This window comes from Rana temporaria, chromosome 3 (genome assembly GCF_905171775.1).
Source record: "Rana temporaria chromosome 3, aRanTem1.1, whole genome shotgun sequence".
Classification (NCBI taxonomy): domain Eukaryota; kingdom Metazoa; phylum Chordata; class Amphibia; order Anura; family Ranidae; genus Rana; species Rana temporaria.
In genome coordinates, this window is record NC_053491.1 from 331,379,702 (window position 1) to 331,395,902 (window position 16,201).

Below are 16,201 nucleotides of genomic sequence, written 5' to 3' on the forward strand. Positions count from 1 at the left end.
GGCACCCCTGCAACCCTTATGGAGGGGCCACCACTGCTTCAAGTGCTCTGCAAGTTTACAAGTGTACAACTTGTCATTGAAAATGTGCAGGAGATTAACAGACTTACAATTCAACACTGCCACAATTTTTTTGCAAGTTATCCTTGCTATCTGGGAAGACAATAGCTTTTCATTGACGCTCTAGGGGGCATCACTGAAATACCTCTACCCAATCAAAAAGTCTGGAAGGTGTGTTGCAGGTGGTCTGGAGACAATTTTATTATGCTTTGCAAATACATCCTTAAAGTGTTATTTACCCCCCCCCCCCCCAAAGCAAAATAACTTTCTTTAAAATCAACTCCTCTACCTGTGTACAGAAGCTCTCTAGTATGAATTTGTTCATTTTCTGTAAATACCTAGTTGATCCTGCCATTTACATGTATTTCCCCATTCTTAGTGGCAATGGCAACTCCATTGCAGCTGATCCTCCGGCTGCTGCATTGCCATTCTTACTGTACATGCTTCATCTACTGCCTCTCCTAAGGCAGGTGTTCCAGTACTTTTGGTAAAATAGTGTAGATGTGTTTAATGTAGAACTGATTTTTGTTTTACATTAGTGTAACTACTTTTTTCCGATTTCTATACTTCTTGGTAAGGTTGGGGGGAATGAACACCTATGGCAGTTAGGTTCATTGACTTCTCTTATATAAGGAGAATCATACTGTATATAATTACATTTTATATCAAACACAAATTTTTTTCTATTGAATTACCCATTCCATGTTGCCGTTGCAGTACTTCTAAATAATTTGTATAAATTATTTATACATTGATATATCAGCCACTGTTATAGCACAGCCATACCACACTAAGTATTGTATACTTACGTTTTAACATTTTCACAGCCACTGTGAGGGCGGAGTCATCTTTTCCCATTCCAAAGGCTGTCGCTTCCACGACTTTGCCAAATGCACCGGCTCCAAGGGTCTTTCCTGTGTACGATTTACATATATTAAATTCCATCAACTTTGCAAGCTACACACTTCTCTTTTTTTATTTTTTTACACAAACCACAAGAAAAGAGCAAGCAGAGCAAGATTTTGTGGAAGTGCATAATTTTGCTGCTAAGTTAAAAAAAAAATTGCAGGTGTGCTGATTTAGACAGTGCTGAAATTAGGTACACACAGTTGCAGAACTTCCTTCACAACAACGCATACGATACTTAAGGAAATGGTGCTTATTAAATACAAGGCACACACAGAAAATATTGTTATTGTATTCCGTACAGTGTTCCTCTTGTGTGGAGATTGCCTTATTGGTTAAGCTAGTATGAGCAAGTTGGAAAATGTTTATCCTGGAAACAATATTAATATGCACCATTATGTCCTTCTACTTGTGAGTGCATTTTGAGTATTTTTTCTCTCCCATATATATTCATTGTAAACACACAATGTTGCTGCTCCCTTGTTTTTTGGTTTTCTCTGTTATATTCTGAACCTGATTCCAGCAGTGTTTTTGCTCTGAAAACCTTACAGGATTGTGCAGTCTGTCTACCCTAAAAACACTTTGTTCAGTGTTATATTTTGCAATTCTGATGAAAATTATTGTAGCGCTACCCCCCCAGGAGCCGCTGGTTAGATTTGGGATCGGCATAATTGTGTTACCTCTTGATGTGTCTAGGGGTAATGACGATGATGAGAGCAATGACGGAATGTTCAGACAATTGGTTGACGTTTTCTGTGCCTTTATTTTGGGTCAAACATGACCAACAGTCAACTTGAGGTAGATAGTATAGGTTGGTGAAAAGGAGAGAACTTTTCAGATTCAGGCTATGGACAAAAAAAGCAGTCCTGCCTCCAATGATTAATCTTGCTTTGTCACCACTCCAGCCGGGGTGGGTATAGTGCCCCTGGACAGGTCCCTCTCACAGGCCTGGCAGCCAGGGTGTCACTCGGAACTGCTGGGAAGGAACAAGTTTCTGCCACCGACTTGGCTCTACTAAGATTTAGATTTGTAGTGAGACCTCTACCACAGGCCCAATACTCATGAACATGGATGATAGAGCGAATCCTCCCAGAAAGACACAATTTCGTCTGAATCTTCCTCAGGTAGACTTGTCAGCTTGGGGTCACCGACTGACAGTTTGCAACATACAACCTGCCAGTGTCCGGTCACCCAGATCCCCGATGGATCATCTAAGCCCTATTGGATCACCTGCCTCCGGGTCCACCTCAGACCGACTCCCCACCGACCAGCACAACTCGCTTTGGATCTTCTTAATAAAAGGTGGGGGACCCAGTAAGTCACTGGGGCCCCTTGGCAGCATCAGTTGCTCCGGGCCATGAGGGCCCAGAGTCAGGAACTCCGCGTAGTCCCAGAGTCAGGAACTCCTCCCAGTGACTTGCTGGGTCCCCCACCTCTTATTAAGAAGATCCAAAGCGAGTTGTGCTGTTCGGTGGGGAGTCGGTCTGAGGTGGACCCGGAGGCAGGTGATCCAATAGGGCTTAGACGATCCATCGGGGATCTGGGTGACCGGACACTGGCAGGTTGTATACTGCAAACTGTCAGTCGGTGACCCCAAGCTGACAAGTCTACCTGAGGAAGATTCCTCGACCTGGTAGGCCATATCGCCGGGGCCCGTGATGTGCGCACACCCTAAAGGTGGGTGCCGCACCTGGAACCAGGAACCCGCGAAGAACCCCAAAAAATGGCATCCGCCACAGAAATACCTTCCCCCAGCATGCCCCGCGAGGGAAACACTCCTCTGATTGGCTGCTGGGAAAAAGGCGCCTCCGCCTGGACAACTCTGGCGCCACCTGAAAGCGGTACCATTATTTGCAAGGAAATTTGCCATTTTATACTGTAGGCCTGTAATTTTTAGGAATAACTCACTTAAATCTGACCAAACGAGTCTTGTAGGCATCCCGGGTATGAAATTTTTTTAAAAACAAAATTATAAATTATATTATAACAAATAATAATATAATTATAATAAAAATTATATGTAATCAACTCAAAATCACTGAAATTTGCTCAGTTGCAGAATTGTCGCTGTCATTACTTTTATTTTTTTATGACAAATTTCCCCACAAATCGCTATCGCACAATTCTGCAAGTGATTATAATTTATTATCGCTGTTTTCTAGCTGCTCTAAAACCATTTTTGACATAAAAAGATACTTTTGGTTGCTATGGACAATCTACAGTTTGCAGACAGAAAGAACAGTTTTTATTATATAAAAGTACATGTAGGACACTGGGCAGACCACTAGGGACAAGGGGGGTGTGTATTTTTTACATACAGTACTGTAATCTATAAGATTACAGTATACTGTATGTATTGTGTTTGTTTACGTTTTTGAATTTGTCGCCGTTCTCCGCTCCCGTGCGTCGTAACGTCGCAGGGAACGGAGATCGGCGGCACAGGAGGACGCTGTGTGAATCGAGCGAGGTCCCGCTCGCTCACACAGCGCGGTGGCATCGCTGGATCCAGGGACAAGGTAAGTATACACTGCCTGTGGATCCAGCGAGGCGAGCCCGAGTCTGACTCGGGGTTACCGATCCTAGCACAAAAATCTAACCCCGAGTCAGACTCGGGAATACCACCAGGGGGGTTAAGGAGCCTATTAGAGTTTGGCTGTAAATACTTTTATTTATGTTGCCTATGTCCAGAGCTATAAGCACAGAATTATATTTTGTTTATATATATATATATATATATATAAAATCAGCAGGCATGGTTATGAGAACTTCCATTGGGCCCAGGGATATAAGGGGTTCAGTAGAGTTTGGCTATATGCAATTTTATTGATGCTGTCTTTAGGTATATTGATATGAACACTTTTTTTTATTTTGTTTACACATACACCAGCAAATGGGCACTAGCATGGGTCCCAGAAACACAATGGTCTTTATAGAGCTGACCTGTATTAAAAGCAATTTGTGTGTATAGAAATAAGCACCAAATTGCTTTTTTTCAAACATATGGCAGCAAAGGTGGCCATGTATATTTCTTTGAGGCCCTTGAACATAAGATTCATAATAAAATGATAAATAAATGTATAACATTTTATTGATGTTGCCTATAGGTATATGGATATAAACAGTCTCCCCCCCCTATGTTACTAAAATAGAAAAAACAAACACATTAAATTACCTTTCTTCTATTCTTATGCTAACAAGTATATTTTATTTCATAATTACCAAATTGTAGATTTGCCCTTGGGAACTCCCACTTGTCATTGTATGGTAACTGTGTTGGGTCAATACAAGTATAGTGGTTGCCTTCAGACACTTGAACTATCTGCCAGCGAACTTCAAATTTTGGTTTCTGTTGTGTGATGAAACATAAGAGAGTGATAGTAAACACTGTACTGATGTTCAGTCTAAACAGACCAAACAGTAAAATTAATGATATGCAAATTTCTAATTATTGTCAAAGGTCCGCAGCTAGGCTTTCATTTCTGTCTCTAATAAATCCCCAAGACACCAACCTAGAGACAATCAAGCTCAATTTCTACAGAATTTCATATACCGGTATACATTTTTCACTTATTTTTCAGAACACAAAATAAGAACATTTTCTTGTATAGTAAACGTAACCTATTGTTAAAAATTCACACTTTGTCACACTCAAGTAAGACACCTTCATGTTGCCATTAATAATAAAAAAAAAAAGTTCCATCTCTCAGTCTCTCGGATTAGGCATATAAAATTATTCTATTTTATATTGCATCTTCTATGCGCTGAAAAAATAAAGCATGGAGTCTGATTAGTTACTCTGTGCAGGTTTGTAAGGTTTTTAACAAATATGCCCAACAGCAATATTTTTTTTTTTTTTAATATATTTTGCTAGAGTGTGTTGTTTGTGAATCATGTGAATTGCTCTTCATAACATAACATTATATAAATTAATATAGGTAATCAATAAATTAAAGATGCAAATCATTACAAGTGATCAATTTTACAATACAATATTGTCTTAAGCATCTCTGTGGTTTGTCTTTCAGCTGCATGAACTATGTTACAACTATACTGTACTTTCAATACTTATTCCAATACATATTTCAGCTATTCTGACTAAAGTTGCAAGGCATTACATCCCACAAGGTTATCTATTTTGTGCAATGTTTTTCAAATATAGTAACTATAATATAGTTCATGTGGTTGGAAGACTTCCTAGGAATAGCTATAAGATGAAATTGACTTTTATTTACGTTACATTTATGGTGGAGACTTCTGATGCATTGATATGCACTGATAATTGTGTTTTTTTTACACCAAAAACAGAGTAAAAAACACATGATCCTAAATCGCTTGGACCATAATGACGAGGCAAAATAAAAAAGAAACATACGTAGTACAGCTGTGGAATATATGCAAACCCTTAAAACTCTTAACCCTTAAATGTAATCTAATAGTTAACATCCTAAAACATAATATGTAAAGCAGTATAAAGCCCAAAACCCAAAATGTAATACAGGTATATTGTAACTAACCAGTTCTTAGTAGTGGTGGCTTCATTAGATGTATTTTTAAAAAACTTTTTTTCCTTTAATGTCACCTGGTATATATGGAATGCATCAAGGTACATTTTCCTTGCTTATACAACCATTTAGGATGGGTTAACACTAGTGCGATTTGAATGCAGATTTTCCTGCTTCCAATTTGCATGAAAGGAGGTTGTGACCGGCTCTCAATGGCGTCGGTTCAGACATCTCCAGAGACGCTACAGAGCGAATTACACAGGAGTCCTGTACGTCTTTGGCTCCATTTCAGGTCCAAATTCGTGCAAAAATGAAGGCCTGATTCATCCCTGAAACGGAGAACAGGTCGCACTGGACCCCTGCTGGGAGCCTTATCTGTGTTTGGTGTTAACTTAGAGTGAATTGACAGGTACATTTGACCTGAGTTGCATCTGACCATCTTCTAAGCACTATCAAACTGGTTCAAGTTGCTTTTACATTGCCATAGATTTGTGTGGGTTGAGAAGCAGTTCTGATGTGACCAAAAATCCATCAACATTGGGATTTAAGAACACAGACATTGCAGAAGTTTGTATTTAATTATTTTTCATATGTCTGTAGTTGCTCGTATACCAAGCAGGAAAAACAGCACTCATTTGAAAATGCTGCCTGTGTGGTTTACAGGCGTTTCACATTTTTAGTTTCTCTTCCTATTTTGATAACCATTATTTAGATTTTTTTCCAATCTGTACTTCACAGAAAAGAGATCTAGCTGAGATTTCTCAAGAGTTAGAACACTGTTTCCTGGCGGGTTTGTGAGCATGCATCGTTTGTCTTCACACTTTCTGCAACATGCTTTTTTTTAGACTAATGTCTTATACACACGATCGCAATTTCCGAGGGTAAAAGTCAGATGGAATTTTTTCATCGGATATTCCGACCATGTGTATGCCCCATCAGAAATTCAGAGGAATCCCGTCAGAGTTTAGACAGTGTGTATGGGACATTAGAAAATCAAAATTATGACTTTGGTCCCTAGGGACTTCAATTGGCTTCAGTGACTTTTCAAAATTGAGCTTACTGTTTGCACCTCCTTCATATGCCAATGCTACTTTTTATTCTCAGTTTAGACCTGTGTTTGAGTAAAAAGTGGAAGCAGATTCTATTTCCCGCTGGTATTGCAAAAGTTGTAAATTACCCAAGCAGTTCAATGCTGAATCTAGCAATTCATGTTATTGCTTTAGAGAATAATTTTGAGTCAACGCTTCTAAAAATCTCCAATGACATGCGTCTGAATGCTAAGTTTCACAATTTATCCCACAAATGGCAATATGGACGTTACAACATACCTGCTGATACTTATAGAACAAAAAGACTGATAGCAGCAGAAGAGAAACTGCAACTGCGACCATTGCAATCAGTAAGGGGTCGAAGAGCTGGTGCTTTGTACTTATCACTAAGGAAAACAGAAAAATCAGCATAACATAAGCAAGTAAATCAATATATATAGTACATGCACAAAACGTTAACTTGATTAGTATCAACACAGTCCTATTAGAGCAAAAACAGAAGACTGCTTTCTATCAGTGGAGCACTGGAGCAACAGGTTGTCCTAAAAACCTAGATCAAGATCACTCAATGGGCTACCAATAAGTTTCAATGCACTGGGTGCAGCACATTCTAAAGAAGCCTATTTCCAAATACTAAATGGTCTTCAATTGTGTTTATGGGTTGCACTTCCATGCTGCTGTTGCTGTGTTCCTGCTGGACCTAGCTTGTTTCTAACTCTGTTTTCTGTCTGCTTTCTCAGCTTGACATCTTGGCTACCAATGACACAAAAAAGAGAAACACAGAGCAGACTTTTTAGGAACCCAAAAATGACAACTATATTCATATAACAGTACAAAGGTTCATTAATATATATGAAAAAAATAAGTATAAGCCAAGTTTTTCAGTACATTTTTGTGTGCTGAAAATGCCCCCCTCGGCTTATACTCAAGTCACCTTTTTTTGCCTGATCTCCCGGATTTTGGGGTACTTGGCACACATATAGCCCCACTCTTCCTATACAAGTGTGCAAAGTATGTTGTCCAGGGGACCTACGGCCGGGGAGCACTGATTTTTCAAAGCCAGGCACCCCTTCCATAGACTCCCATGTTAAATGGTAATTTCTCCGGTGATTCTGGGGACCCGGTACCAGTCGGTTGTAGGTTCACTGGACCCGGGAAATTGGCACACATGTAGCCCCATGTTTCCTCTACAAGTTCGCAAAGTTTGTTGTCTGGGGGACCTACGGCTGGGGAGCACCGATTTTTCAAAGCTGGGCACCCCTTCCATAGACTTCCATGTTAAACGTCAGTCTAGTCATGGACACAGTGAGGCATGGACACAGTGAGGCATGCACATGGACACAAGGAGGTACAGTGAGGCACGCAGATGGACACCCTAGGCTTATACTCGAGTCAATAAGTTTTCCCAGTTTTTTGTGGTAAAATTAGGTGCCTCGGCTTATATTTGGGTCGTCTTATACTCGAGTATATACGGTATATAAGAGAATTACAGATATTTACTGTACATTATTCTCATAAAGTCAATCCACACCAGTCAAGTTGGCAAGCATAATAATTTTTTGGGGGATTGAAGATGCAGTTGATCATCTACACGTTTCTTGGATGTGCTCCGGTTCCTTAGAAGGATGAGAGAGGCCAATACTATATTAAACATAGAAAACAGTTACAAGTGAAGCCTCTGCCGCTTGCCTCAGCGACCCCAATTACTACCATGTGTCCTGGAAACCTGCAGTTATTCAGCATGTGGTAGACATTGACATTTTTGTATTTCTGTAAATATGGATATATATTGAGACATATTGCTGTACAAATGGTAATGCAATTGTTTCTATGTTTAATACAGTATTAGCCTGACGAACCAAACCATATCTGCAAAGTGCATAGAGACACTTCAAAAAATGTATTATACTTTATAAAAAAAATACTTTTAATGTATGGGACAAGGTTACACATATGAATTTTGTGACCTGGTAGAATTTATGATATCCCTCAATAACAAACAAAGGGGGATTCAACTCAAATACGAGGCCAGCCAGACTGGGGTTCATTATCTTGACCTAAATATTGAGGTGAGGGAGGGCAAATTTATCACCTCAACCTATTTCAAAGAGACTGATAGGAATTCCTTCATACCTATGGACAGCTGCCACCATGAGACATGGCTTAAGGCTGTCCCAAAGAGTCAGTATCTTAGGTTGAGGAGGAATTGTACTGACCCTGAGAAGTTTCTTGTTCAGGCAGGAGTACTGACAGAACGGTTCCGTGAAAAAGGATACACTGCTGAGTCTTTACAAAACTCTGTGAACGAGGCACTTGTCACTGAAAGAGACAACCTCCTCCGGGAGAGAGTTTTGGTTGAAGGGGACAATTTCCCCAATGGTGTCCCTTTTGTTACCACCTACTCAGTTCAACATAGAGCTATTTGCCAACTTGTTAAGAAACATTGGCATATTGCTAAAAATGATCCGATATTGGGGGATATATTACCCCCCAATCCTCGGGTGGTTTTCAGAGGTGTTCAGTCCCTAAGAAACCAAGTGGCAACCAATATCATTGACCCCCCCTGTACGAGTTCTGGCTTCTTTGACCAACTTAAAGGCTTTTATGGATGTAGACGCTGTAGAGTATGCTCTTTAAATTTGAGCACAAAAAGATGCGTAACTACTTTTTCCTCTACCGCCACAGGGAATGAGTTTAAAATCAGACTTTGTATTACATGTGCCTCCACTGGGGTCGTATATTTATTGCAATGCCCTTGTGGGCTACAGTATGTGGGCCGGACAAAAAGGGCTTTTAGGGTTTGAGTCAACGAACATATTAGCAATATTTTAAGTGGATTTAAAAATCACTCGGGCTCTAATCACTATAGGTTGAAGCACAGGAGAGATCCATCAAAAACCCTCTTTCTAGGGATAGACAAATTCAAACCCCATTGGAGAGGGAGCCATCTCGTTAGGGAAATCTCGAGAATGGAAATGGGCTGGATTCATCGGCTCAAAACGTATGCTCCTTATGGGTTGAACATAGAGACCGATGTGAATGCATTCATTAATAACTCATAATCTGTAAATTCTGTAAATTCACTGTGATTTGCAGGAATGGAGGCGTAGCACTTATTTTTGTAATATTTATTTCGTAAGATTTTTTCAGAATATTCTTCTCAATATTTTTCACAATATATATTTTTTCACTTAACAATTTTTTTAATCAATCCCTATGATTCTCTGCTATTGATACTCTAGGGATGATTATATATTAGTCTCAATTAACACTAAATGTTCACTATGAGCACAGAGCACATAGAGAGAATTAATTTCTCAATGTCTTAACTTTTTTATACATCTCCCACTCATAGGAGATGTGACCTGTTCACTTATTAAATAGGAGTTGTTACCTCCTCACCTTATGGTGTGTGGACGATTCCCCTTTTCTCTTCACTTGTATTAATTAATTTATTTATTAATTTACTAATTCTCAATTTATATACATTGTTCAAGTTTTGTAACCTTCCTATTCCTTCCGACCCTGCCCCTGGGGTGGTAATGGTGTTGAGGTCTAAAATTATAGTTTTACTGTATGCCAGATCTATGGCGTTCAAAATCATCGATTAAGTATATAATTAAAATTCTCTATGTTTGTTCTCTACAGAGAAGAGACAGGTCCCTGCTTTAAAATTCTCTTTTGGATGCTTTTCTGTCTCTCTGCTGCTAGATGGCGTTAGATGGACAGGGAGTGTAATATGTGGCTTGTGCCAGGCCATGCGCATACCGGAAGTTCATATGTGTTCCTGGATGTTACAGCTGACGCTGGCGGAGCTGTCTGCTAGTTTTTTTCGTTTCCTGTTTTTTTCCAACATTTTTTATGAGTCTATGAAGGACGGGCGCCTAAGACAGTAAGCTATTACTTTTACATAATTATTTTTTAAGTTAGATAAGCGGTGCGACGCCACACCGGGAACTGTGGGCTACCTTCCCACAGTAAAAATGGCGTCCACGCGGCCATTCGCTCTGCAAATCACAGCGAGGCTAGCACTACATATATGGGTGAAGTACTGCTTAGCCCTACCCCCATTGAAAATGTCAGATGATGACGAAACGCATCTGGGAAGGACAGGCAGTATCGTCACCACGTTGAGGAGGAAGGGCTCCGTTTATCTTGCCGGCCGGCTTGTTTCGATTTTATTATATGCTGTTTTTACCGCGATGTTTGTGAGTACCCTCTAACTGTACTTCATTAAAACTTTTTTATCTACTGTATTACGCTATGGTGCATCCTTCTTTTGTTCCCTAAACCACATATGAGAGAGTGTCATCTAGCGGGTTCCTGAGTGCTGCTTCCCTTTTGAGACCTGGTGGATTAAAGGCCGAGGCTGGGTTATAGCCAAATGCCTATTTGGTTTACCCTCTGGTAAGCAGCCATTTTTTACTGGTGAAGGGATCACTTCAGTCAAGTCTTTCTGCACTTAGCGGTGGTCTGTTAAGGAGTATCTGCATGAGTGTGCCTGTTGGAAGATTCGTTTTACCATTTCCATGCTGTTTCAAAACATTCACTATTGGACTGTTGTTTCTATCATATATGAACTGATTACATTATTACATTATAAGGGTCATTCCCCATAATTGGTACATTTCTTGGCGCAGCTTTGTTTTTCTGATTGTTTTGTGTATCACACGTCTGTCTGCAGCCTTTTGTAGTTTTGTCTAGCGTAGTTTTTTTGTTTCCAAGGTTACACATATATATGTATGTATATATATATAATAAAAATATATATGGGGAAGGCATTTTAATGACTGCAATTCTCTTATTTTATGTAATTCATTTTAAAGATATATATATAGTATATATACTGTATGTGTTTGTGTATATATAACATTTGTGTTTTTATATGAATATAGTTGTAATTCTTGGGTAGCTCAAATGTCCTCTCAGTGTTTCTCTTATTTGTATATGTTATTAACCTTGGCATGTGGTACTGGTAATTGCCCATGTTTACAGTAAGTTAATGGCTTAATCTTGGTTACCAACATAAAATGCACTGCTAACTTATGGTATGTCTGTGATCAGAGCACTGGTGCCACATGCTTTAACATAGTCTATGGCTTCTGGCTTTGCACCTGGGCCTCCTGCCAGACCTGACCCAGCCTGTACTTTACTCCATTAACTAAGGTTCCCAGTTATGGAGGCAGAGCTTACTTGGATCTATCAGGTCCATCTTTATAGTACTTTGGAAAATTGTAAAATAAAAAATCAGTAGTTACAATGGTTTAAATGATATATACTGCTGCACTGGTATCTGTGTAAAATTTCTAAAAATCAGTTGTAAAGGTCTTAGTTACAGTGATAGTCTAGTACTGTATGAGCAAATAACACACACCTTAAAAGTAGACCTTTTCATCCTCTTAGTTTAAATTTTATGCTATCAATATGAAGGGACAGTTTTCCCCTTACCCATTTGATGTATCTCCTGCCTTACTTACAATCCTGGCAAAACTTTTAGGATTCAAACAAGTCTTGAAAGAAAATGTAATAAAAACAGGGACACACAGTAAAGCTAGTCATACATGGTTCAGTTTTTTGTTCAGCAAGCCGTACCCGCCATCTGCACACCCTAATATGTCATTGTATTCTGACAGTGGGGAGATTCCCCTGCCTCCCTGCCATCAGAATATATATATCGTTGCTGCAGCCCAAACTAGCAAAAAATGAAAGAGTCTCCATGGTCATTTTTCTTTGATTAACAGAGAACCAAGATGGGAAAGTTCCCTTTACTTCCCCCACCAATGGAAACAACAGAAGTACTTTTCTTCAGGTGGTTATTTACATGAACCCAACAGACCAGAGTCTGATAGAGATATGGTTTTACTCACAAAGGCATAGTAATATATACTATAGTAATAGTTTACTTGCATGTAGTTGTGCCCAGTTCCAATGAATCAGGAGGGGTCCAGGCAAATTAAGATTTTTCCCATGTAAGTTTTCAGAAGTAGGGTTTACCATTTATCAAGGCTAGGCTTAAAGTGTACTTTCAATTGTATCCAATCCCTTCTTGAATCTCTGTGTAATTCAAAGATAAAAAATATTCTGCGAGATATAACTTATATACCCGTGAGTAGGTGCAGCGCAACCTTTTATCACAAAAATAAAATCACCAAAATGCAATTATTACATGTTTATATCTAGGCGTCTATTCAGAACCTTTAAGACCTTAAATGTCCATAAATGTAATAAAATTTCATAAATCAATAAATGTCCATATATCACTATGTATCGGTGTCTTCAAATGTGACAATACAGTATATGATACCACAATCCTCCTCCTCTGCGTGTATTGTCACATTTGAAGCCACTGATATGTGGTGATATATTGACATTTTATTGAATTAGGATAGTTAAGCATAGACATTTAAGGTCTTGAAGGTTATGAATAGACACATGGAGATACATGTTAAAGCTGTATTTTGGTGATTTCGTTTTGATAAAAGGTTGCGCTTTTACATTTTTTTTCACAGTTTTTACTTTTATACTGTCACCATTGTAGTACAGCGGCATTATATTACTGGTGTGGCAGTGATCAGGGATAATGACTGCTGACAGTATGTAGAATTGTTTTTAATGATTTTTTAATTTAATTTTTTTATCATTTTTTTTTCTTTTTTTATGGCCCATGGGATTAGCCCATGCATGTGATAGCAGTGGGCCAATCACAGCATCACTCTACAGGAATCACAGCTGTTTCATGACAGCTTTATTGACATTGTGATCATATGATCACCTGGCCGCTGAATGCAGCCGGGTACCGGGAACCATAATCCTCTGTGTTCTATGGACACAGCAGTTTCCCAGAGTGGCACGCTACTGCACATATAAAAGGCAACAAATATTTACCTTGCTGTGCCTGGCTGTGCTGCCCATCCACAGTAAAAGAACTGATGGTGGGTAGCAAGTGGTAAATACCAATTTAAAAACAAATGCTGGCTGTCATTTTAAATAAAACTGCCCTTAGATAGGTAAAAAATCATTGTTTGAAACGCTCAGTCAATTGACTTTCTAATTGTTAGTGGGCTTATATAAATTCTAGAAATGAAATATATATTTTCGTCAATGGAACCGTTCATTTCGCCGAGATTCACATCACAGAGATTATGAAAATGGTTCCTGCACTACTTTTTGATGATTTAATTTCGATTTGCATAGACTTCTGTTAAAAGAATTTGCAAGCTGCAATGAAATAATCAGTGCAAATCGCACTGATGTGTGGCTTTGAAATTGCAACGAAGTAAAGCGATTTCAAAGCTGCAACGGTGCGAACTGGAACTAAAGGTTGAAGGTTTTTTCCCTTCATGCATTCTATGCGTGAAGGAAAAAACCTATAGTATGCAGCTCCCCCCGCAGCCCCCCATAATGCTTACCCAAGCTTGATCGTGAGCCAGCTATGTGCACCAGAGCGGCTGCTCTTCGAGGCCTCTGTCTCCTCATTGGCTGACAGCAGCGGGAATCATTGGCTCTAGCTGCTGTCAATCAAAGCCAGTAAGGAGGGAGCAGTTGGTTGGGCAGAGCCCCATTCTGTGTGTCTTGTGAACAAATAGATAGGGGCTTGGGAGCAAGCACGCACTTGCTATGGGGGCACTCAGAGAAAAGAAGGAGTAGTGTCGGCGGGGGACCTGAGAAGAGGAGGAGATTTTAAACTTGGAATCCCTTTTAAAGAGTAAGATGCAGAATAATATATATGGTGCTCTAGGATAACGTTATAAAAATTTACAATAATTAGATACCCCTAAAACAAAGCTAGCTAAACTAAAAAAAAAAAAAAAATTACCATATTGCAGCTTACTATTCCTTAGTTGTTTTCTTTTTCATGCCTTTTCCTGTTTCCCATTATTTTCACTTGATTAGTAACACAATTCCTCTCCTAACATGACAACACTCTTACTGCATTGTACAATGTACAGTATATATGAAGAAGCAGCATTGTCACCCTAGGCTGCTCTACTGATTTGGACTGCAAGCAGTCCCATTTTTCCCTATCGCCATTACATAAAGCATGGTTTTCTGTAGTTCAGAGAAGATACCGGTAGTTGGGAATGCTTATTGAGATTTTAGTTCAGTCCACAAGGTTTTGCTAGGTCACAATATTTTTAAATGGATCAACAGGTATTGTTTTATAGTTGCATCAAATGTACTTATCTTGGGTAAAGAAAGCTAAAGCCGCCACAACGTCGAGGGACAGATAAGCTTCAATTTAATACAATTTTTATTCTTGGGTTAAGATATTATTTAACTGACAGATGGACAAAATAACTGTTGAATAAAATGTAGCCTATGGCTTCTGTGGTGCATACTTACAAGGTGCAGTGCTAGTTCCGACCATTGGAACCGGAGTAGAAATGTTTCCTGCGAGGTTGGAAGCTAGACAGAATAAGTTCATGCTGCTGACACTCTCATTGAAGTTCAGAGTACTTGTCACTTCATTGTCATCTACGACTTCGGTCACTTCACCTTTTATTGGAACTTTTATGTCATCTTTACAACTGCAAAATGAGTCATTGTAGGTGATAATACATTTTATGCATGTTTTTATTTAAACTGAACCTATGTCCAGGCTATTCCTATCCAAGTGTTTAAATATCCTTTACAAGTAGAAAATGAGCTTCATTGTGCACCTGTTCCCAGACTATGGACAATAGACAGGCATTATTTTTTAATTCCTACCCCCCCTTTTCTGAAGTCATGTGGTTACTTTTCTGGATTTTGACTGGATGTTAGTGATCAAAGAAAAATTTAGTGTAAGGAATACACAGGAAAAAATGCATGTTAACAAGGGGAGTGTAGAGGAGGGCGGGGAGTCTACTGACATCACGACTCCACCCACAGAGCTCCAGATAACAGATCCACCCACAGAATCTGCAGTTTTTCAGTTCTTATAACAGACAGGGGGAAACATTTGACAGGTAAAGATACATGCAGGAGGCATGTATATCCTTATAGATCAGCACTATGGCAGTAGTTTAGAAAGGATGAAAGTGGGTTTACATCCACTTTAAACAGGCACTTAGATTTGTAGCTGTTTTTAATGTGAAGTTGCAGAATTTATTCTCAAAGGGCCAGATCCACAAAAGGGATATGACGGCGTATCTACTGATACGCCGTCGTATCCCTGTTTCTATCTTTGGAACTGATCCACAGAATCAGTTTCCAAAAGATAGGGAGAAGATCCGACATGTGTAAGGGACTTACACTGTCGGATATTAGGATGCAGTACCTCGGCCGCAGCTGGGGGCATTTCTCGTCGAAATGCTGCTTCGGGTATGCAAATTAGCACTTACGGAGATCCACAAAGCTTTTACGATTCGTTTTTTCTCCGTAAGTATTAGTTTGCAAACGCAATATTAGGGCTGCTTTTACAAGGCCTAAACTGTTTAGGCCTTGTAAAAGTAGACCCTTCTATCCTGCGTCGCTGTCTTTTTTTTTTCAAATTTTTTTTTTTTCACGCCGCAACTCGTATTTTTTTTTTTACGCCCGTCGCGATTCTCAAAACCCGGCGCAACGTAAAACCGCGCTAAGCACGTCGGGAAAATGACGTTGTGAGCATGCGTAGTACGGCCGGCGCGGGAGCGCGCCTAATTTAAATGGGACTCGCCCCATTTGAATAGGAACGCCTTGCGCCAGCCGGATTTAAGTTACACAGCC

At 39.5% G+C, this 16,201-nt stretch overlaps 1 protein-coding gene across 1 annotated transcript in view; it reads right to left on the reverse strand.

Moving 5' to 3' along the window:
- The window catches only part of CSF1R (colony stimulating factor 1 receptor), a 125,978-nt gene that overhangs the window by 25,114 nt on the left and 84,663 nt on the right, over nucleotides 1-16,201 (reverse strand). The window contains exons 9-12 of the mRNA XM_040345011.1: nucleotides 14,858-15,042; nucleotides 6,794-6,900; nucleotides 4,183-4,309; nucleotides 867-971 (exon numbers count right to left, since the gene is read on the reverse strand). Coding sequence (XP_040200945.1) covers nucleotides 867-971; nucleotides 4,183-4,309; nucleotides 6,794-6,900; nucleotides 14,858-15,042 — 524 coding nt within the window. The remainder of the gene's footprint in view (nucleotides 1-866; nucleotides 972-4,182; nucleotides 4,310-6,793; nucleotides 6,901-14,857; nucleotides 15,043-16,201) is intronic.